Consider the following 24,221-nt stretch of genomic DNA (forward strand, 5'->3'; position numbering starts at 1 on the left):
TACCAAGATTGGGGGCATATATACCATGATGGGTGACATATTTACCAGGAACGGGCCCAGGATAAGGACCTATATACCAGAATGGGTACAGATATACCAGGATGGGAGACATATATACCAGGCCAGGATGGGGCCTAAGATGGAGGACATATTTACCAGCATGGGGGACATATATACCAGGGTTGGGACATATTTACCAAGATAAGGGGCATATATAACAGGATGGGTGACATTTACCAGGAAGAGGCCCAGGATCAGGACCTATATACCAGAATGGGGACAGATATACCAGGATGAGGGACATATATCCCAGGATGGAGCCTAGATGGGGGCATATATACCAGGATGTGGCATAAGATGGGAGACATATTTACCAGGATGTAGGACATATATACCAGAATGGTGGGCAGTTTGTATATCTTTATAGGATTTCAAAAGCTACAAGGGCCCATACATGTGACCAATATGTGAGAGGGGGGCTATGTCCACATTTTGCACCGAAAGCTACGGAACTCTAGTATTGCTCCTGCTTCAGAGATTCTGGTGTTTACTTGAAGGGATGAAAAAAGTTTATTTTTTTTTTTCATTGAAGCTCATCCCAACTGAAATGAATGGAGCTGAGCTGCAATACCAGACGCAGCCCACAAATGAGAGTGGCGCTGTTTGTTGAACAAAGCAAGCGATTTTAATAATACTTTTATATTTCAAGAACAAAAAAAAGGCACAAATAGTTACTTAAAAAACCTTTATTGTTCACTTCACTCCTCCTGACCCTAACAGAAACAATGCATGCTCCCTAAAAATAAAAAAAAATGTAAAAAAAAAACCCCAGAGACTAGTTCTGTTCAGCGCATTTATAAATATCTCCATTTTGAGACAGAGCCCAAAGAAATCCGGCATCGAAAGTGACATGTTTCACTAGGGCGCACTCATCCACACGGTACCATGCTGTGCCATAGGGGGCCTTATCATAGACACCAATCCTGAAGAAAAAAAATAAGAATTTTTAGGTTTTTTCCAGAAGTAGGATGTCATTGTCATCCATTGTCTGAATTCATTTACACAGGATTCTTTCCTCACCTCTTGAATATAACTCCAGCTGAGTTGACACCAAAGACGGAGCCATCGGGGCCGACCTCCAGCATGCTCAGGCTGCCCGCCACCGGCTGCCATTTAACTCCTTGGCACGAATCGGGGGTCACAAATTCACGGTAAAAGACGTTATTAGCACTGTTGACTCCCCAGCAGCCATACGGTCCACAGCTGTAATATTTCAGAGAGCCATCGATAGTGTTGAACTTCACGATTGAAGACTTCGAGACGGTACAATTCTGCATCAAGCACCAGATGTTGTTCTGGGCGTCCACACCACCAAGGTACTGATTTCCACCGGCATCCACCTGCTTCAGGGAAGCTGTGTCAAGAGATAAGAGTTAGAAAATATTGGGTAACGCCAAGTGCTGACCATTAGAGGTTATGTATAATAAGGACCTTCTGAAGCCCCCCAGAACCTACAAAAACACAGAGTATCATTTTTGTAACCCTAGAGAAGTATCTGACTTTTTCTTTTGCACCACTATTTCAAAGTAGATAGGGATATTAAAAAAAGGGGAAGATTTACGTTCCGGATTCGTCAGTTTGGTTAAAATTGGACAGGAATCGAAATAATTTAATGCAAATCCAATGTTCCTTCCCCAAAAGCATAATAAACCGATCACACCACAGCTGCCCCTCTCCAGTCCTTCGCAAAGCTCTGTCCGGCATTTTCCTTCAGTCTCTTTGGCTGTTTCACGAGCTGGTGGTATCTCTAGTGTTGAGTTGATCTCCGATGACCCATCGCTCATCACCTGAGGTTTCATCAGCGTCTCAGTTGAAGAACACATCAACATCAGAGGACCACGATCTGGTGGTGTCTCCAGTGTTGAGTTGACCTCCGATGACCCAACGCTCATCACCTGATGTTTAGTCAGCATCTCCGGTGAAGAACATATCAACATTAGAGAACTACTATCTGGTCGTGTCTCCATTGTTGAGTTGACCTCTGATGACCTAACGCTCATCACCTGAGGTTTAGTCAGCATCTCAGGTGAAGAACACATCAACATCAGAGGACTACGATCTGGTGGTGTCTCTAGTGTTGAGTTGATCTCCGATGACCCAAGGCTCATCACCTGAGGTTTCTTCAGCATCTCAGGGAAAGAACAAATCAGGACATCAGAGGACTACTCAGTACTGGAGGCCTCTGACCATGGCTAAGGTGCACAGCGAGGGCACCTCAAGATGAAGGAAAACACCAGCTGAACCTTTATGGAGAACCAGGTTGGCAGCTGTGGTGACGGAACAGGTGAGCTCCAAGTTGAATATCAATTTCCTTTCTTTAACCCGTTTACAATTCAGTAAATTAGGAGATTTGATTTGCATCGAAATTATTCAATGCAAATTCAATCTTCCTTACCCAAAAGCATAATAAACTGACCTCACCACAGCTGCCATCTCCAGTCTTTTGAAAAGCTCTGTCTGACATCATCCTTCAGTCATGAAGTTCTCTTCAGCAACTTCATGATCTGGTGGTGTCTCCAGTGTTGAGTTGACCTCCGATGACCCAACGCTCATCACCTGATATTTGGTCAGCGTCTCAGGGGAAGAACATATCTGGACATCAGAGGACTACTCGGCACTGGAGGCCCCTTCACAACGTTAAGGTGCACGAAGATGGCACCTCAAGACAAAGGAAAACAGCTGGAGCTTGATGGAGGACCAGGTTGGCAGCTGTGGTTGTGGGACAGATGAGCGCTAAGTTGAATATCAATTTCCTTTCTTTAACCCCTTTACAATTCCCTAAATTGCCATCAGACTGGTTTGCTCGCCTCTGGGATGGACCAAAAATGTAAACAATTTTCCATGGAGAAAATCATTTTCATAGTTGACTATGACTAAATTGAGGGAAAAATGACCCATCTATAGCCAACCACCATCCATTGCTTAGTGCTCTCAAGAAACATTATCCCAGAATTTGACATTTTTGTGATTTTTTATTTCTTTTTACCTGTCACAGCTAACCATCTATTGTTCTGAAACCTGAAGACAGTATTAGCGCTATTGACCCCCCAGATGCCAGCTGGTCCGACAGACACATGGATGAGCTGTCCGGGAACTTGCTGCAAGGTGTCATTGACCACGGTGAAGATCTGTCCGGCATCATTAACTCCCCACACTTGTCCTGCGCCGGCATCGATCTGCTTCAGGTTTCCTGGTATCAGGACACATTGGTAATCTAAAAAAAAAATATTTAGACAAAATCATAACTATATTACAAAAATGATGCACTCATATTCCGTATAGATAGACATTGGGCCTTATAGAATAATTTCTTCTGGTGGGATCAAGGGTGTCCTCTCCGCTGCCAGAGGAGCCTCATAGAGAACATTGGAAGACGTTCCAGGGTATGGAGGACTCAGGAGAAAGAGTTGTTGGCCGATAAATGGTTTGACCAATCAGTTGGCCGGAAGCTATCTCTCCTAAGGGGTACTTTACACGTTGCGACATCGCTAGCATCGGCTAGCGATGTCGAGCGCGATAGCACCTGCCCCCATCGCACATGCGATATGTGGTGATAGCTGCCCTAGTGAACATTATTGCTACGGTAGCTTCACACGCACAAGCTTGTCGTCGACGTCACGGTGACTGCCGAACAATCCCTCCTTCAAGCGGGAGGTGCGTTTGGCGTCACCGTGACGTCACTAAGCGGCCGACCAATAGAAGCGGAGGTGCGGAGATGAGCAGGACATAACATCCCGCCCACCTCCTTCCTTCCGCATTGGCGGCGGGACGCAGGTAAGGAGATGTTTGTCGTTCCTGCGGCTTCACACAGCGATGTGTGGTGCTGCAAAAACATCAAACAACATCGTACCTGCAGCAGTAGCGAAATTATGGAATGGAGCGACGTGTCACCGATCACCAATTTTTGATGTTTTTGCGATCGGTGATCGTCGCTCCTAGGGTTCACACGCTGCGATGTCGGTAACGGCGCCGGATGTGCGTCACTAACGATGTGACCCCCGACGATATATCGTTACCGATGTCGCAACGTGTAACGCCTGCCTTACTCTTCCATGGGCCTCTTTCAAACATCCATGCAAAACACACACGTTTTGCACTGCCTGGGTTGAAGGTGTGTATGGTCATCCGTGTGTTGGGATTTTGGTACATATGTGTTCTCCGTGTGCTATCTGTGATAGCACACGGAGAGCAGGAACATTTTACTCACCTGTCCCCGACGCTGCTGTCTTTGGTGCTGCTGCTTCCGGGTCCGCGGTGCAGTGAATATTTATGAGTATAATGAGCAGGCCCGGAAGCAAGTTACAGCAGCGCCAAAGACAACAGCTCTGGAGACAGGTGACTATAGACAATCATTTTATTTCTAAGACACATGTTTTTTCTGGTATGTGTCACACGGATCACATCAGTGTGTCTTCCGTGTGACACCCGTGCTGCCGGAGAAAAACGGAGATGTCACCATGTGTTCCACAAGGACACATGTCCGTGTGAAAACACAACCGTGTGCAAAGAGCCATTGATTTTAATGGGTCTACTTGTGTTTGTGTCTCCGGTACGTGTGACAACGGACGTCACATGTATCGGAAACAAGGATGTGTGGACGAGGCCATACACAGTAGAGCGCATTCAGCCAAGTTCTGTACGTGGTCAGTCCCACCGGTGATGAAAGGATCGGCAGTCCGAAATCAGACATGCCGGATCCTTATCTCTCCCAACCTATCGAAGGAGTGTTGGTTGACCCCGTAGACATTAGACTGGTAGCCAAACCGGCAGGTCTGCCTGACATTAGTCAAAAATGTATGGGGGTCGTAAAAGAGATTTCAAAATTGGCATGAGATGATCCCAACAATTACAAGGGTAAACGGGCAAAAAGACACGATAAAAAAAAAAAAATAGTATAATAAAACAAACCTCAAAATTGGTCAGTAATGGAAAAAAAGGCAAAACAGAATACGATGGAGAACAAGAAGAAGGTCTTACCAAGAGCAAAAGTGGAGGCTCCTGCGCACAACAGGATCAGGCCAAGGATGAAGCTCATGGTGACCAGAAATGGAGTCAGGGAATGTCCTGAGCTCCAAACTCCATCCTATAAATACAAGACCCCGGCTCCTCCTTACACTGGAACCACCTCACTAATGGTCAGGAGGACAGTCACGGAGATAACCATCTGCTCCTTGATTCACTTCTTTTTGTCTTCTAAGTAAGCATGAGTCAGAGGATTTTTTTTACTTCAGTATTTTTTTTTCTTTACATTACTTTGCCTTTAACCTCATTTTATTTTTTTTATTTTTCACTTATTATATTTTATTTTGTACATTATTTTTCTTTTATTTGTCTTTTTTATATTTTATTATCTATAGAAAGTTTTATGGGTGCATTATAAATTATAAAATAATCACTAAAAATGTGCTAAAAAAACTACAAGAAGAAATTTTTAAGATTTTTTGTTAGTACATTTTTAAAGGTAAAGTTACATTAGATCATGAGCTCTTTCTTCATCTAATATCGATGATCTAGTCTAAGGGTGGGTCATCAATATTAGATCGATGGGGGTTCAGTAGGCCCGGGTTTTTTTTTCATCTGGGTACCAAACAAGGGTACGCCTTTAAAACAAGCCATCGCCCACAGGCAATAGACCTTTCCTGGGCCCACTTTCCAGGGTCTGCTGTTTCCTTCCTCTCCCTGCCCTCTCTGCGGTTGCCAGTCCAGTGTTGTACTACATTGCCCAGGAGCATCAGGTAGGGTGGAGTCCATGGGGCAAGGTCCATCGGGTGACAGGGCAATATGTGAAGTGCTTGGGCAGGGACATTATCCAACGCGGAGGGTTAGCAACTCCTTCACCACCCGAAGTCCTGGTATCCAGGAGAGGTGGACTGAAGGAAGGGGAAGCAAACACAACAACTTAAGCAGCTCTCGGCCAACTTTGGGTAATCCATCAACCAACCTAACATAGCAGCCATCTCACACTCAGGTGGCTTTGTACTCGGCCTCCTTGATATATACGTGGGCTCCCTGGGCAACATCACCTCTTCCAGGAGACCCACCACATCAGGGGTCCCGCTCCAGGACTCCAATGAGGTGCTGGGGAATATGACACCCATCTCCCCACAAGGATAGCGAGTCTGCAGGGTCAACAATGCTGGGGGCCTGTCCTCCTGAAAGGACCCTTTAGGACGCAGTGCCTCCCGGAATGCTTCCTCAGCCAGCATGTGAATGACCACCACCGCATACTACCTACAGGGCCCTTTCTTCTTGATGAAGCGGACCTGGTCTCCCCAGGTTAGAGCGCCCTCACATACCGACCTGGCATTGATGTACACCTTGGTACCGGTTCCCTCTTCCTGAATGAAGCAGTAGCCCCCCTCGTGATCAAGGTGACAAATCACCTCGTGGGTAATATGGCCACCATCTTGGCCGCCTCCTGGGAGTGCTAGTTGAGTCCAGACCCACACCTCTCATTTCATTTTCCTCTCAATGACCATGGCCTTCTCGGCCACAGTGTTTCGAGGTAAGGTCCTTTTAACGGGGGGTTCACTTACAGCCGGTGCGGTTGGTGGTGACCAAGTTATCTGGGGCACCTCCTGGTCTGGCATCTCTCCCCTGGCTTCTGCCTCTCTCGCCGCCCACAATGCCTGCTGCTGTTGGATACTCTCCCCTCTGCTGCAAGGCTGTTTGGGGATCACGCCAAGATAGTCTCCTTCACCAAGGAGACCCCGTGAGTGGATGTGACTTCTTGTGGGGTGGAAAATACTCACTGGTTTCTTCAGGCTGATGACCATCCCCCCACTAGCAGTCGTCATTGTAGACCATTAGTAGCACACGGCCAACCAGAATCATTCACTTTTATTCTTCACGCCGTTATGACAGACATGGCCTTCTTTTTCCTTACTCAGTGTGGGGTACTGTTCCTTGACCTGTTCCCCCCTGCACTTTTGGATCTCTTCCTCAAGCTCCTGGGTCTGTGTCTCCTTTCCCCCTCTTCCTCACACCTGTGGCCGCTGCTAGGCCCTGACAGCCCATCGAGGTGAGCCACAGGCTCCGGACGTCTTGAGGTTACCTCAGGATTCCCTGACTGGTCCTAGCACCGAGGCCACATTTTCTCTTACTTGAACCCTATACTCAACTGTTCCCTTTCGAGACCTCTCAACTGTCCTCCTCGCATCTGTCACTTCCGTCTTGACTGTCTTTTCCACTCCGCTGCTAACTCAGATCAACCACTAGGTGGCGCTTGTTAGCAACAGTCCTGCTCTACTGCATCTTGAACCTGCACCTAGCTAGCAGCATTACATATTAACATATACAATTGGTATAACACACAGAATACATAGGATAACCAGTACAAGGGCAAGACCACCTCCTACACAGCTGACAACAAACTACATCTGAAGACAGAGGGTTTCTGAAACTGAAAAATTACAATTGCCCAATCTTTTGGAATTTTCTCAACAATATCAGGGTCGTTGACCACTTTTTCCCACTTCGGGATGAGGGTTTCAAGTCTTTTCCTAATAGTTTGGTCCAAGTTTATGGAGCAGGACCCATTTGTTGCTTCTTTACTAAAGTCCTTACTTGACAGAAAGTGTTTGTAAGAAGATAGAGAAGATTTAGTAGAATTTGACTTTTAGTGCCGACTACGTAATTCATCCATGTGTTCCCCGCCCTGTCTCCTTACATTTCCAAGATACTCCTTTGGTTACTAACTATTCTAGATACGGATAGTTGCAGCAGTGGGATCGGAAGATACAGCTGGTGCAGGTAGTTGCAGCAGCGGTTACGTCAGGTACTGAAACACAGACAGGTATTAGTAATGTTACATGCAGCAATACAGGAGCAGCACAAGTGATGTGACAACTATTTATCACATTGCCCAGGCACCTCCCCTAAGGGGAGGGTGCTTTAAATACCTAGTGCCTCTCAGCTATGTGCTGAGAGGCACTTCCAGGTAAGGGCTTACTGACCCTTTAAAAACAGGTGCATGTGTGACGCCCTGGACCCAGGGGTCACAGGTAATAAAATCTACCACATACACACACCCCCCCATCCCCTGTGAGGTCACATACATGTCACCCGAAAGGGAGACCTGATGCCTCCCTCAGGGCCAATAGAGCACACCAGGTGGGCGGAGTCAGGCGGAAAGGTACGCCCACTGAGGAGACTACTGTCCTGAGGCAGGAAGTTCAAAGGAGAGTAGGGAGAGAACAGTTCTAGAGTTGACAGTGAGTGGTAGTGGAGCAGCTGTCAGGGACCCGGGTAGGAGCCTGGGCCCCCTTGTAAACGTCAGGCAGGCAGACGGTGGTGGCCGTCTGCAGGAGTACCGGTACAGCAACCGGCAGAACCGTACGGACCGGGCCTGGGTTGGAGCCCGCCGGTCCCGAACCGGGGAGTCAACCGTGTACCGGAGCACCAACAGGAGGGTACTCAGACCCCGTCCTAGCTTAGAAGCCACTGAGTATAGGCAAATTGACTGATTGCTGGCCGGACCTCACGGGTTCATCCACACCCAAAGTCTCGAAAGAAGGCAAAAGCCCACCGAATCCGGGTGAGCGCCACCTCCAAGGGCCAAATACCCGACGGGCCAGCGCCTCCGGGCAACAGAGGGCTCCTCCGGCAGCTCAACGCTGGGGAGCGGGCCACCACTGCTTAGGCAGGGGGGGGGGGGGCCGAAACACAAACATCTAGAGGTGCACGGGAAAAGGGGCCACCATCAACCCCACAGGGGACATCAGCAGCCGGCCGCGGGGACCGACCACTTCCGAACTTTGGTTTACCAGTGACTCTGAGTGTGAATCAATCGTGAGTACACCAGTGCCATCCGGGCACGACACTACACCGCGGCACGGCGCCCTGCACCCCGACGACAACATTATCCCTCGCAGTCCCCCACCGGGGCCCCGGGACACACCGCCCCTACCCACGGAGGGGCTAACATCTCAGCTGCGGCCGCAACACCGATCCCGGACGAGACCGCCATCACCTCAGCCGCAGCGGTGGTGCATCCCCCGTCACCACAACCCGTGGGTGGTGTCACGACCCGTTACACAACCACCACCCCCCCACCGCCTTCCCTTAACAAGAGTGACGTGGCCCCCGGTCCAGAGGCGCTCGTGCCACCGACAACCCGAGCCCGGACCTCGAGCGGCTCGGCCCGAGCAAGCGGAGGAAGCGGCCGGGCCCCTCTCAGGGCGGTACACATGCACGCGTACATGCCCTAGGATCGCTTTCAGCGGCAATAAATGGGGATGAAGCAGCCACCGCTGAGCAGTCGGGAAGGTGAGAGTGCCGGCGTCCCTGCTGGGGGTGGGGGGCAGCACATCGGGGATGCTGGTGCGTGTATTACACAGGGGTCCCCTGCTCTGAATTCCTTTCTCTGTCCCAAAAAGCATAACCATTGCCAACCAGTAGGAGCCCATTTCCAACAAAGTCTATGGAAAAAAAGTTGCCAGGAAATGGTGCATCTCCCCTGCAGCGGCTTCCCTGCAGCGTCACTCCAGGTCATTTGTGCCACAGTTGGGTTCTGCTGTTATTTATTTGCCAAGGGTTTAGCTCTTTTTGCTATCTTAATTGGTATATAGGGGGTTCTTATTATTTTATGTGTGGGGAGGAAGGTGTATGGGGTAGGGCGCCTATCAGGGTGTAGAGCAATGGGTATCATTGGAGACAATGACTTCTGTTTAAAAAGCACCTGTCATGTCCAAAAACAGTATTTACTTGCAGATATAGGGTAAATCTGCAGGTAAATAATGTTAGGCTATGTGTCCACGCTGCGGAAAATGCGCGGATTTTGCAGCGGATTTCTCGCGGAAAAGCCGCGGATTTCCCGAAAATCTGCAGCAGCGGCACTTCCCAGCCATTTCTATGGCTTTTTGGAAATGCTGTGCCCATGCTGCGGATTTTTCCGCGGCGGATTTGGTGCGGATTTTGATCCAGAAAAATCTGCAACATGTCAAGGTGCGGAATTTGCGGGAAAGCCGCGGATTTTCATGCAGAAAAATCCGCAGCAACATTCTACCGTGGACACATAGCCTTAAAGTGCTACTTGGCCACTGTTAGGCCCTGTGTCCACGCTGCGGATTTTGACGCAGATTTTCAGAAATCTGCAGCAAAATCTGCATGTCCATTATGAAGCCAGCAAAGTCTATGAGAATTCAGAAGTGCTGTGTCCACGTTGCTTATTTTTCCCTTGCGTATTTGGTGCAGATTTCATTTTTTCTGCATCAAATCTGCACCAAATACGCAAAGGAAAAAAACTCAACATGGGCACAGCACTTCTGAATTCTTATAGACTTTGCTGGCTTCACAATGGACATGCAGATGTTGCTGCAGATTTCTGAAAATATGCGTCAAAAACTACACAGCGTGGGCATTGGGCCTTAGGCTATGTGTCCACAGTAGAATGTACCTGCGGATTTTTCTGCATGAAAATCCGCGACTTTTGCGGCAAATCCGCACCTTATTTTTGCCGCGGATTTGCCGCGGATTTACCGCGGAATACCGCGAATTTGCCGCGGATTTTGATGCGGATTTTTTTTTTCCCCATTCTATACCCAAAATCCGCAACAATAATTGACATGCTGCAGATTTTTCCGGATCAAAATCCGCGGCAAATCCGCCGCGGAAAAATCCGCAGCATGGACACAGCATTTCCAAAATGCCATTGAAATGGCTTGGAAGTGCCGCTGCTGCAGATTTTCGGAAAATCCGCGGTAAATCCGTGGCAAATCCGCGGCAAAATCCGCGGTAAATCCGCAGCGTGGGCACATAGCCTTTTAGTGCGGCTACCGGTAGGACATAATTTTATATCCTTCAAAGGAGTCAGCGGCTGTTAAATTTCGGAGCAGTTACAGTCATCGGTCTATACTGGACGCGGATGCGTCTTGGTGCATTTTTGGTGCCATGCGTTTTTTTATTAAGCCAATGGGTGGAAGAGCAAAAAATGCAGAAAAAAATGCACCGACAATTGACATGCTGCAGATCATTTTCTGCACCAAATCTGCAGGTAAAAAAAAGCACCTGCACAACACTTCAGAACTCTCATTAACTTTGAAGATGAAGATTTGGGCAACACACTGCATTAAATTTGTACCAAAATCTGCATCAAATCTGTATCAAAATCTGCATCAAATCTGCATCAAATCTGTATCAAAATCTGCATCAAATCTGTATCAAAATCTGCATCAAATCTGTATCAAAATCTGTATCAAAATCTGCATCAAATCTGTATCAAAATCTGCATCAAATCTGCACCAAACCTGCGCCAAATCTTCATCAAATCTGTATCAAAATCTGCATCAAGTCTGTATCAAAATCTGCAGCATCAAATCTGTATCAAAATCTAAATCAAATCTGTATCAAAATCTAAATCAAATCTGCATCAAACCTGTGCCAAAGCTGCTTCAAATCTGTATCAAAATCTGCATCAAATCTGCATCAAAATCTGCATCAAATCTGCATCAAGTCTTTATTAAAATCTGCAGCATCAAATTTGTATCAAAATCTGCATCAAAATCTGCGTCAAATCTGCATAAAAACCGCACTGTGCGCACAAGGCCTACCACTACCTGCGGAATAACCCAATACTTAAGTGTATGCACATATAAACGTTCCGTTAACTGTTTTTCAATATTGATCGTTTGGATAAAACTCTTCACGTTTCCCGTTTTATCCGCTGTATTCCAAAAAAACTAGATCCATTACAAAGAAGTAAAAATGAAAAACATCTTTAAAAAAATTCTTCTATACAAAAACAGACCCTTTGGTTTCCTCTTTGCATCCATTTTTGTTGGCTTATGAAAAGATTCGTTTTTACTAGAGGCGACTCCGGTTGACTCTAATGGCCGGGACGTCAAAAAAATCCGCATCCGTTAATGGATCATTCGTTATGATTTTATTCCTGTAGACCTCAAAAGATCGGGTTGGTTCCAATTTTTTTTTTTTATTTTAATGGCCGGATAAAAAAAGTTGTGCAGGCTATTTGTTGATCCGGCCAAAAGCGGAGGTGGTATCTGCGTCTTTATCACATTCCCTCTTGTCTCTTCTTTGGGTCATTAAGACTCTCGACAGGAGACACAAAGAGGTGACATGAATGGGGCAGAAATGTCGATATCTCCAAAGCGTCTCCTTATCAGATCACCTTTGTCTTCTGCTTTCCGACAGCATCATCTTATCAATCTCCATTTACAGCTCTCCTTTGTTGTTTACATGACCCAAGTCTCCGATAACTTGAGTTCACGTGTGGACCACATTGTCCTAGTTCCATCTGGTGGACATGTCCATCTTAAAAAAACAAATCATAGGGTTACGCCAGAAGTTTTAGAAATTAAAACATTTTGCTTTATCAAAAACAGATTCCAAGTTGGTCTCCACTGATCCGGAGGTATGCAACCAATGTTCCCCCTACACATTAGGCTAATGTTGGCCAAAGCCACCGATAATAACTGGACCGGCCAACAGTCAAATGTGAATAAGAGCCCCCGACAATTGATTGTTAAGGTTTTTAAGAATCCAGCATGTTTAACTTTAATTTATTCCGTAAAATATACACTGTGTGCAGAATTATTAGGCAAATGAGTATTTTGATCACATGATATTTTTATACATGTCGTCCTACTCCAAGCTGTATAGGCTGAGAGCCAACTACCAATTAAGTAAATCAGGTGATGTGCATCTCTGTAATGAGGAGGGGTGCGGTGTAATGGCATCAACACCCTATATAAGGGGTGCTTCATTATTAGGCAACTTCCTTTCCTTTGGCAAAATGGGTCAGAAGAGAGATTGGACGGGCTCTGAAAAGTCCAAAATTGTGAGATGTCTTGCAGAGGGATGCAGCAGTCTTGAAATTGTCAAACGTTTTCAGCGTGATCACCGAACAATCAAGTGTTTCATGGCAAATAGCCAACAGGGTCGCAAGAAGCGTGTTGGGCAAAAAAGGCGCAAAATAACTGCCCATGATTTGAGGAAAATCAAGCGTGAAGCTGCCAAGATGCCATTTGCCACCAGTTTGGCCATATTTCAGAGCTGCAACGTTACTGGTGTATCAAAAAGCACAAGGTGTGCCATACTCAAGGACATGGCCAAGGTAAGGAAGGCTGAAAAACCACCACCTCTGAACAAGAAACATAAGATAAAACGTCAAGACTGGGCCAAGAAATATCTTAAGACTGATTTTTCAAAGATTTTATGGACTGATGAAATGAGAGTGACTCTTGATGGGCCAGAGGCTGGATCAGTAAAGGGCAGAGAGCTCCACTCCGACTCAGACGCCAGCAAGGTGGAGGTGGGGACTGGTATGGGCTGGGATCATCAAAGAGGAACTTGTGGGACCTTTTCGGGTTGAGGATGGAGTGAAGCTCAACTCCCAGACCTACTGACAGTTTCTGGAAGACAACTTCTTTAAGCAGTGGTACAGGAAGAAGTCGTTATCGTTCAAGAAAACATGATATACATGCTGGACAATGCTCCATCACATGCATCCAACTACTCCACAGCATGGCTGGGCAGTAAAGGTCTAAAAGATGAAAAAATAATGACATGGCCCCTTGTTCACCTGATCTGAACCCCATAGAGAACCTGTGGTCCCTCATAAAATGTAAGATCTACAGGGAGGGAAAACAGTCCACCTCTGAGAGCAGTGTCTGGAGGCTGTGGTGGCTGCTGCTCGCAATGTTGATCGTAAACAGATCAAGCAACTGACAGAATCTATAGATGGTCGCTGCTGAGTGTCATCATAAAGAAAGGGGGCTATATTGGTCACTAATTATTTTGGGTCTTGTTTTTGCATGTCAGAAATGTTTATTTCTAAATTTTGTGCAGTTATATTGGTTTACCTGGTGAAAATAAACAAATGAGATGGGAATAGATTTGTTTTTTATTAAGTTGCCTAATAATTCTGCACAGTAATAGTTACTTGCACAAACAGATATCCTCCTAAGAAGCCAAATCTAAAAAACCCCTCCAACTGCCAAAAATATTAAGCTTTGATACTTATGAGTCTTTTGGGTTGATTGAGAACATAGTTGCTGATCAATAATAAAAAAAATCCTCTAAAATACAACTTGCCTAATAATTCTGCACACGGTGTAAGCTGCCACCAGATGTGGCTTTCTCATACTCTTGGCAAAACGTTCTCCTGTGTCTCGAAGACCCGGACCATCATTAAACCAATACCGATCTAAGCTCTATAGCCGGCTTAAGGGTATGTAGACTGGCACTTGGGGTAACAACAGCTCAATCGGATGTAGTGTGCATCAAACAAAAAAAAGGAAAAGCCCAGCCCACCCGCCCCGGAAGTGATCTGCTTATGGCTGGCTGCGTGTGGTTGGACTCGCAAACTGCCCAATTACTGACTTATATTGAGGTTCAGATCAAGTCCCAAACCGAACTGTATCTAAAGTCCGGATCAACCCGCCAAACCAAACTTCCATGGGTTTGCAAATCTTTAAAAATAAGTCGTCTGGATACCTTACACCATTCCGCATTTGTCCATAGTTAATGTGTAAGCAAAAAGGGCGTCACAGTCACACGCCAATGTTAGCTGAAGCCTCCACCTTTATCGCCTCTTTAAATTAGTCCTCAGCTCCCTCTGTATATCCCAAAAAAATTGTAATTCCACCATACGGCACAGTTCGGTCTGATTGGCCTTCCGGGTCTTGCTCGGCGCCTCTTTTATCCCCATAATTGCCGTCCTCATGTCTTAATTGATTTGAATGACGCTTCCTATGTAATCCACACAGCGCTGCCAATCTCGACTTCTGCAGTTGAAGCACAGACCTTATCAGTGAAAGCATAGACCTGCACAGTTAAAGAACAGACCTGGCAATTAAAGCACAGACCCGGCAGTTAAAGCACAGACTTGCTCAGTTAAAGCACAGACCTGCACAGTTAAAGAATAGAACTGCCCAGTTAAAAGCACAGACCTGGCAGTTAAAGCACAGCTCTGACAGTTAAAGCATAGACCTACACACTTAAAGCACAGACCTGGCAGTTAAAGCACAGACCTCACAGTTAAAACACAGACCTGCAGAGTTAAAACATAGACCTGCACAGTTAAAGAACAGACCTGGCAGTTGAAGCACAGACCTGGCAGTTAAAGCTTAGACCTGCACTGTTAAAGCACAGACCTGGTAGTTGAAGCACAGAACTGGCAGTTAAAGTGCAGACCTGCACAGTTAAAGCACAGGCCTGGCAGTTAAAGCACAGACATGCAGAGTTAAAGTATAGACCTGCACAGTTAAAGCACATACCTGGTAGTTGAAGCACAGACCTAGCAGTTAAAGCATAGACCTGCACAGTAAAAGAACAGACCTGGCAGTTGAAGAACAAACCTGGAAGTTAAAGCACAGACCTGGAAGTTAAAGCAAAGACTTGCACAGATAAAGCACAGACCTGGCAGTTAAAGCACAGACCTGCACAATTAAAGCACATACCTGCACAGATAAAGCACAAACCCGGCAGTAAAGCATAGACCTGCACAGTTAAAGCACAGACTGGCAGTTAAAGCACAGATCTGGCAGTTAAAGCACAGACCTGGCAGTTAAAGCATAGAGCTAGCAGTTAAATCATAGACCTGTGCAGGTGCACTTCACTATGAGTTGCTCAGGCAAAGTACTGTAATGTGCCATCTTTACATCCAGGTCATCAGCACTTTCTATCCCCTCTTGATGCACGCACATTACAGGACAGAGTGAAGTGTGCCTGCGCAGGTCTGTGCTTTAACTGCACAGGAGCAAGATTGATGGCATGATGTGGATGATGTAGAACAAGTCATCCACAGCAATCATGGCTGGAGGATGACGCTTACAGATAGGAGGCAGTGGGCAAGAACACATGGTGGAATTATAATGTCGCGGGCGGGGAGGACGCCGCCGCGCTGCGCTCGCTAACGCTCTGGTCCAGCGCTGCAGCGATGGCTGCTCGGTGGCTCGAGCGGTGGGCCGGATCCGGGGACTCGAGCGGCACTCCTCGCCTGTGAGTGAAAGGGGGCCGTTGGTTTGGGGGAGTTAGTCCGTGACGCCACCCACGGGTTGTTGTGAGGTTGGGCACCACCGCTGTTGGTGACGGGGATCTCGGGAGCGATGGTAGGGAGCAGCTGGGATGTTGTTTCCCCCCCTCCGTGGGTAGGGGTTGGTGGTCCCGAGGCTCGGTGAGGTGACGGGGAGGCAGGGCTGGCAAGGTGCAGGGTTGCCTGGACTGCGCAGCGCGGTGCCGGATGGCACGGTTGTACTCACTCAGCCACAAATGTACGCAAAGTCTCTGGTAAACCAAACGGCTGGATGGACGGGTCCCGCAGTCGGCTGCTGTGGTTTCTCCCGGACGGTTGGTGGTGGCTGCCTTTCCCTGCACCTTTGTGTATGTTCGGTCCCGATGGCTTCCCAACGGTAACCCGCTCCCCAGCGTGTATATGTGCTGGAGGAGCCCTTTTGCCCGCAGGCTCTGGCCCTTGGAACTCTAGCTGTGGCGGTAGCTGTATTTCCTTCTACTGGTCGGACGGTTGCCTTCTATCGGGTCTTGGCTGTTAGGAAACCCCTGGGGTTCCAGTCACTGATGGATTTGACCTCTTAACGGCGACTCCAAGTCTGGTCGGGGTCAGCAGGCCCTGCCGGTGTGTGCTGGCTTCACTTCGCTCCCCGATTCGGTACCGGCGGGCCACCGCCCGACCACGGTCCTACGGTTCCGCGTTGATTTGCCTCTCCTGCAGACGGCCACCACCGTCTGCCAACCTTGCTCATAGTGCCCGGGCCACACACCTGGACACGGTCCGTTTACTCCTTTTTTACTCCTTCACTCCTCTCTCTTGCACTTCCCTCATTCAACTCCCTTTCTTTTCCCGCCTCCAGGACTGTGAACTCCTCAGTGGGTGGGGCCAACCGCCTGGCTCCACCCCACCTGGTGTGGACATCAGCCCCTGGAGGGAGGCAACAAGGATTTTGTGTCTGTCTGATGTGCCTGTCTCGGGGTGGGGATGTGTGTTGCAGTACCTGTGACGACCTGGCTAGTCCAGGGCGCCACATTCCCCCTTGGTTAAATGCAGACCGTCCGCGGGCTGCCCGTCCATCACCGGTTTTATTTTTCTTTTCAACTGTAAAGATATAAAAACAACACAGTATGGATTTCAAATCTTCCCTTACGGGAGGCATGTCACTTGAACGTTGCAAAACACATATATATACATTTTTAATAATAACAGACGGACGGCTTCCGCTCTCCCACCCAAGCAACCTAGCCCTGATGCTGCCCCTAAGAAGTGGGCAGCACCCCTTGACCCTAGTCCTGATCCAGGCTGCCCGAGCGGGAATGGGTACGGTGCCTCGCACCCGGCTGTCACTTCAGGGGACCCCACGTCCATGGGGGACCCCTGACCCCTGGAGGATCGCCACCGGTTGCGGTAGTGACAGCCCTGGGCCATCACTTCCCTCCAGGGCCATCCTCCAAATCTGCCTCTCCGGAGGCGGCTACGGAAAACATGCCCCCAACTTATTTACAATTCCACCAGTTCGTGGGTGCCCTGCAAGTTCTCAGGCATGTCCATGAAGAGTTCCTCACCCCAACGATAACAAAAGGGTCCCTGCGGGGACAACTTGCCGGCAACCGCCGGGGTAATCACTGACGACAATCAGGTGAAACTCGGTTGATTTTTGCTGATTCATTTAAACTCGGTGCTGAGGGTCCCAACGGGGGACAACTGCTCTTTTCCTCATCTTTAAACAGCAATCCCGCGGCACAGCTGCCGTTGCTGGCGTTCCCAGTGTGGAGCACCTTCTCCTTGCTCCGGTTCAGGCGGTGTGGGGGATTGGCCCAGGCAGAGTCCCTCCGTGCCGGCTACGACCGGTACTTTTGATAATGAGGGACCCCGCTGTGACGTGGCCTGCTCTGCCTCCTGGCAGCTGCATCCCCGCCGTGTCTCAGCCGAGGCCCGGGGTCTGGGAGCGGTTGACGGGACTTGCGGTGCTGGCCTCTGGTCGAGGATCGCCTCAGCTGCGACCGGGCGGACTGCCGGGGCCGTCGTCATCTCCGTCGCAGTCGGGATGGAAGCCGGGACAGGTGCCAAGGCGGTGACAAAGGTAAGGCCCAGGGGTCGCAGGTCCGGGCCCTCTCCCTCAGACGCTGCAGGCTCTGCTACCGGTGACAGGGGTAACGGGTCGGTCGGGCGTTGGCCGCGGGCATGGGCAGTGAGGGAGGTAGCGTGGTGGATGGCAGCAGGCCGGGCCCCTCAGCCGTATCGACCGATCTCTCAGGGACATAGGGGCGTGGGTCGCTTACCCGCTTCTCTGAGACAACCTCCACTTTGGATGCCCAAACGGTTGTGGTCAGGCCCTTCATCTCCGACGTCCACTTCGCCAGCATGAAGGGGACTTGGGCCTGGAGCTCCTGGCACATTTTGCGGCTGGATCCAGGAACGTGTTTCAGCAGAGTCCTGGTGTCCCTGCACGCTGCAGCTCTAGTTACATGCCGCCGCGGCTGCGACCGCCACTCCTCCAACGGCTCCGTCGGGCGCAGACATCTTGTTGCCGCCCCCCTTGGTCTTTTCTCAGCACCTCCTCTTCAGGGGCGGGGCTTCGGCTTTCGCGCCTCCACTGCTCGAGAACATGCTCGAGCGGGAAAATCTTCGCGCCCAAGATGGCGGATTCTGAAATTTTCCGGCCGGACACCGCCGGCGGGGCACAAGGCGCACTTCTACCAGTCGGTAGAACGGTAAGATCCTGTTCGTGACGCCAAGTTGTCGTGGGCGGGGAGGACGCCGCTGCGCTCGCTAACACTTGGGTCCGGCGCTGCTGCGATGGCTGCTTGGTGGCTCGAGCGGTGGGCTGGATCCGGGGACTCGAGCGGCGCTCCTCGCCCGTGAGTGAAAGGGGCCCGTTGGTTTGGGGGAGTTAGTCCATGACGCCACCCACGGGTTGTGGTGAGGTTGGGCACCACCGCTGCTGGTGACGGGGATCCCGGGAGCGATGGTAGGGAGCAGCTGGGATGTTGTTTCCCCCTCCGTGGGTAGTGGTTGGTGGTCCCGGGGCCCGGTGAGGTGACGGGGAGGCAGGGCTGGCAAGGTGCAGGGTCGCCTGGACTGCGCAGCGTGGTGCCGGATGGCACAGTTGTACTCACTCAGCCACAAATGTACGCAAAGTCTCTGGTAAACCAAACGGCTGGATGGACGGGTCCCGCAGCCGGCTGCTGTGGTTTCTCCCGGATGGTTTGTGGTGGCTGCCTTTCCCTGCACCTTTGTGTATGTTCGGTCCCGATGTCTTCCCAACGGTAACCCGCTCCCCAGCGTGTATATGTGCCGGAGGAGCCCTTTTGCCCGCAGGCTCTGGCCCTTGGAACTCTAGCTGTGGCGGTAGCTGTATTTCCTTCTACTAGTTGGACGGTTGCCTTCTATCGGGTCTTGGCTGTTAGGAAACCCCTGGGGTTCCAGTCACTGACGGATTTGACCTCTTAACGGCGACTCCAAGCCTGGGCGGGGTCCGCAGGCCCTGTCGGTGTGTGCTGGCTTCACTTCGCTCCCCCGACCCCGGTCTTACGGTTCCGCGTTGATTTGCCTCTCCTGCAGACGGCCACCACCGTCTGCCAACCTTGCTCATAGTGCCCGGTCCACATACCCGGACACGGTCCGTTTACTCCTTTTTTACTCCTTCACTCCTGTCTCTTGCACTTTCCTCACTCAACTCCCTTCCTTTTCCTGCCTCCAGGACTGTGAACTCCTCAGTGGGTGGGGCCAACCGCCTGGCTCCACCCCACCTGGTGTGGACATCAGCCCCTGGAGGGAGGCAACAAGGATTTTGTGTCTGGCTGATGTGTGACGCCCTGGGCAAGCCAGGGGTCACAGGTCACAACACCACACGCACCCCACATTCCCTGCAGGTACACCGAAGTCAAAACTAAAATCCTTGTTGCCTTCCTCCAGGGGCTGGTGTCCACACCAGGGGGTGGGCCAGGCGGTTGGCTCCACCCACCGAGGAGTTCACAGCTCTGGAGGCAGGAAAACCAGGCAGTTAAGCTAGGGAAGTGAAGGAGAGTAGAAGGAAGTGGTAAAGGAGGAAAGTGACAGAGAAAGTGACAGCAAGAAGCCTGAAGTTGGTCCGGGTGTGTGCCCCGGACTGAAACAGCAAGTTGGCAGACGACGGTGACCGTCTGCAGGAGAGGCTGCTCGGAGGTTTCCGAAAGGACCGTGGACGGGTGGTGACCCGGCGGTACCGGAGCGGTATACAAAGAACAGTCAGCACCAGGGCAGGGGCCTTTCGGATCCCGGCAAGGCTAGGAGTCGCCATAATTTGCCAAATCCGTCAGTGAAGGGGACGACTGTCTCCCAACAACCAAGTCCCGTTTGAAGGCAACAGTCCGATCATTAAGGGGAGTCACCGCCACCGCCAAGGCACCAGTTTCCCAGGGCCAGCGCCTGCGGGCAAGAGTGGGGCTCCTCCGGCTCATATCCAGGTCGGGGAGCGGGTTACCGGTGGGAACCCATCGCTACCAAACAACTACACATAGGTGCAGGGAAGAGACCGTCACCGTCAACTGCAGGGAACATCAGCACCGTAACCGTCCGAGGGACCCGTCCAACCAGCCGTTTGTTTACCGAGAACTGTGTGGTGTTTACTGGCTGAGTGAGTACCTCCGTGCCGTGCGGCACAGCGCTGCCCCTGTGCCCCTGCACCTCCACAGGCCCCATACCCGCCTGTCCACCATCCAATTCCATCACTGGGCCCCGGGATCACCAACCCCTACCCACGGAGGGGCAAAACAACAACTGGATGCTCCATACCATCACTCCCGGGTTCCCCAGCCAGAGCAGCGGTGGTGTACACTCAATCACCACAACCGTGGGTGGCGTCACGGACAATAAACTATCCCAACTACCAATCCCCTTTCACTCACGGGCGAGGAGCGCCGCTAGAGTCCCCGGGATCCGGCCCATCGCTCGAGCCACCGAGCAGCAGCAGGCCGCGGCAGCAGCGGCAGCCGGACCCGAGTAGTGGGAGAGCGCGGCGTCCCCTCCTCCTCACGAGACAGATGTGCCTGTCTCGGGGTGGGGATGTGTGTTGCAGTACCTGTGACGACCTAGCTAGTCCAGGGCGCCACAATAACATATTTTTTGGATATTCAGAGGGTGTTGGGAGCTTAGAAGCAGGTCACTGGACTACGGTAAAAGAGGCGCCAAAGGCGGGGGGTTTGGTTTATATTGGGAAAATCTGGTGACAGGTTTCCTTTAAAGTTTTTTTGCTCATTCAATAAATATGGGTAATAGATTGGATATAAATAATCATATCAGTAAGGTCCTATTCAGAGGAGCGTATTGTGCCGGGGTGTAACGTACGAATTCCGGAAAATGGAACTTATGGCACCAAATGGGATGATGGTTCTCATAGACTCATAGGATCATAGAATGGTTCTGTAAGTTCAGTTTTGCAGGCCTGTAGACCCTTTTAGGATATATAGTGCACCTACAAGGATGGACCCCTCATAGTGCAATAACCACAGGCAAATATGCCCAGATGACAGATTAGGAGGAGAACCTGTAAGGTCAACAATTAGAAGATTATAACTATCTGCCCCTGAGATAATAAGATGTGAACTCACCTGATCCGGTAAAGAACAAAAGGGAAGAAAGGCGGATGACGTCCCTGCGTAGACACCTCGGAGACTCCGAAATGGTCCCGTAATGTCCTATAGATAAAATGCATCATTATATCTAAACAAGAAAATGCCAGAAAACACAAACAATCACCAACACAATCTACTGGAAAATCCAGTTTTATCAGCAAATATAGAAAATACCTGAGCCAGGCAAGCAACAACCTTCAAGGCTATTTTTTACACACACAAAATACATTACATCTGGTGTTTTTTTTATGCTTTTTGCTGTTTTATTGCTTTTTTGTTTTTGTTATTGCTTGTTGGATTTTTTTCTTTATTTTTTTTGTTTTGTTTTGTATGTTTGAGGTGTTTTATGCTTTTTTGTTGTTTTATTGCTGCTTTAATTTGCTGTCGTTACTTGGGGGTTTTTTTGTTACTTTTTTTGTTGTTTTTTGTTTTGTTTATTTGGGTCATTTTATGTTTTTTTTGTTGGTTTATCGCTACTTTTATTTGCTGTTGTTGCTTTTTTTTGTTAATTTTTTGTTGCATTGTTTTGTTTTGTATGTTTGAGGTGTTTTATGCTTTTTTGTTGTTTTATTGCTGCTTTCATTTGCTGTTGTTGCTTGGGGGGTTTTTTGTTAATTTTTTAGTTGTTTTTTTGTTTTGTTTGTTTGGGTCATTTTGTGTTTTTTTTTGTTGGTTTATCGCTGCTTTTATTTGCTGTTGTTGCTTGAGTTTTTTGTTAATTTTTTTGTTGTTTTTTGTTTTGTTTGGTTTCGTTTTGTTTATTTGAGTCATTTTATGTTTTTTGTTGGTTTATTGCTGCTTTTATTTACTGTTGTTGGTTGTTGTTTTTTGTTAATTTTTTTGTTGTTTTTTTTGCTTTGTTTTGTTTGTTTGGGTTATTTTATGCTTTTTGTTGTTTTATTGCTGTTTTTTATTGTTGTTGCTTGTTGGGGCTTTTTCTTAATTTTTTTGACTGTTTTTTATTTTTATTTTTTTGTTTTGGCTTGGGGTGTTTTGGGGTTTTTTTATGCTTTTTGTTGTTTTATTGCTGTTTTTTGATAATTTTTGATGTTGTTTGATGTTTTGTTTCTTGTTTGTTTGTTTTTTGTTTGTTTTTGTTTTGTTTTGTTTATTTGGGGGGTGAATTTGGAGTAGGTCCGCTACAAAAACCGCCTGTAAAAGTGCTCACAAAATGCTCAAAAGAATGACCATTAAATTGCTATATATTAAAAACAGTTTTTGTTCCTATGTTCAGGCTCGTGAGCATCTTATAAGTATAACCTCTTCAGATGCCTAAAAACATTAAGGCTGGTGTCACACATAGCGACAGCGACAACGATGTCGCTGTTATGTCACCATTTTCTGTGACGTAACAGCGACCTTGTAAGTCGCTGTTATGATCGCTGCTTAGCTGTCAAACACAGCGACGCAGCAGCGATCATAACGTCGCTACATGTGCAGAGAGCAGGGAGTCGCGCACACTGCTTAGCGCTGGCTCCTTGCTCTCCTAGCTACAGTACACATCGGGTTAATTAACCCGATGTGTACTGCAGCTACATGTGCAGAGAGCAGGGAGTCGCGCACACTGCTTAGCGCTGGCTCCCTGCACTCCTAGCTACAGTACACATCGGGTTAATTACCCGATGTGTACTGCAGCCACATGTGCAGAGAGCCGGAGCCGGCACTGGCAGCGAGAGCGGCGGAGGCTGGTAACAAAGGTAAATATCGGGTAACCAGGGAAAGGGCTTCCCTTGGTTACCCGATGTTTACCCTGGTTACAGCTTTCCGCAGCTGCCAGATGCCGGCTCCTGCTCTCTGCTCGCTTCATTTCGTCGCTCTCTCGCTGTCACACACAGCGATCTGTGTGTCACAGTGGGAGAGCGCCTTTGAAGAAAACGAACCAGGGCTGTGTGTAACGAGCAGCGATCTCACAGCAGGGGCCAGATCGCTGCTCAGTGTCACACACAGCGAAATCGCTAATGAGGTCACTGTTGCGTCACAAAAACCGTGACGTAGCAGCGATTTCGGCAGCGAGCTCGCTGTGTGTGAAGCACCGCTAAGCCGTGAAAAGAAGTGACCCGACCTTTGTTAATTTTTTTGTTTTTTGTTTTGTTTATTTAGGTTATTTTATGCTTTTTGTTGTTTTAATTGCTGCTTTTATTTTCTCTTTTTGTTATTTTTTTGTTGTTTTTTTAGTTTTGGTTTGTTGTTTTTTGCTTTGTTCATTTGTTTGGGTATTTTATGCTTTTGGTTGTTTTTATTGCTGTTTTTTTTGTTATTTTTTGTTGTTTTTTTTTTGTTTTTATTTGGTTTTCGTGTTTTTTTGGGGGGTGAATTTGGAGTAGATCCAATACAAAAACCGCCTGTAAGGCCATGACCGCACTTTGCGTCGTCCTAGGTGCTTTTCTAAACACACGTTTTTGCCTTAATTGATTTAGCCAAAGTTGCCCTTTCCAGAAATTTAGCGCTGAAAACGCATGCGTATTTACCGCGTTTTAGATGTGTTTTCAGCGCTTTTTGCATGCTTTTTCACCTGCGTTTTGACAGATGCGTTTTGAACATCAAGACACTGTTAAATAAAGTTTAAACAGTCAAAC

At 48.6% G+C, this 24,221-nt stretch overlaps 1 protein-coding gene across 1 annotated transcript; it reads right to left on the reverse strand.

The window, feature by feature from the left end:
* Nucleotides 1-835: 835 nt before the first annotated feature.
* On the reverse strand, nt 836-5,095 carry LOC142255778 (fish-egg lectin-like). Its single transcript, XM_075327223.1, has 4 exons — nt 5,038-5,095; nt 3,047-3,274; nt 1,081-1,414; nt 836-983 (listed from the first exon to the last, which is right to left on the reverse strand). Exons 1-4 carry the CDS (start codon nt 5,093-5,095, stop codon nt 836-838), a joined length of 768 nt encoding a protein of 255 aa, XP_075183338.1.
* Between the last annotated feature and the right edge of the window lie 19,126 nt (nt 5,096-24,221).

The sequence above is a fragment of the Anomaloglossus baeobatrachus genome, chromosome 11, assembly GCF_048569485.1.
Source record: "Anomaloglossus baeobatrachus isolate aAnoBae1 chromosome 11, aAnoBae1.hap1, whole genome shotgun sequence".
NCBI classification, from domain to species: Eukaryota; Metazoa; Chordata; class Amphibia; order Anura; family Aromobatidae; genus Anomaloglossus; species Anomaloglossus baeobatrachus.

What these genes read in the sequence shown, in the direction of transcription:
- LOC142255778 (XM_075327223.1), bottom strand. Translation starts at nt 5,095, where the DNA reads ATGAGCTTCATCCTTGGCCTGATCCTGTTGTGCGCAGGAGCCTCCACT. An exon ending in AGCCTCCACTTTTGCTCTTG is followed by an intron (nt 3,275 to 5,037) that starts GTAAGACCTTCT and finishes TTTTTTTTTTAG; the next exon opens with ATTACCAATGTGTCCTGATA. An exon ending in TAGATGGTTAGCTGTGACAG is followed by an intron (nt 1,415 to 3,046) that starts GTAAAAAGAAAT and finishes CTCTTGACACAG; the next exon opens with CTTCCCTGAAGCAGGTGGAT.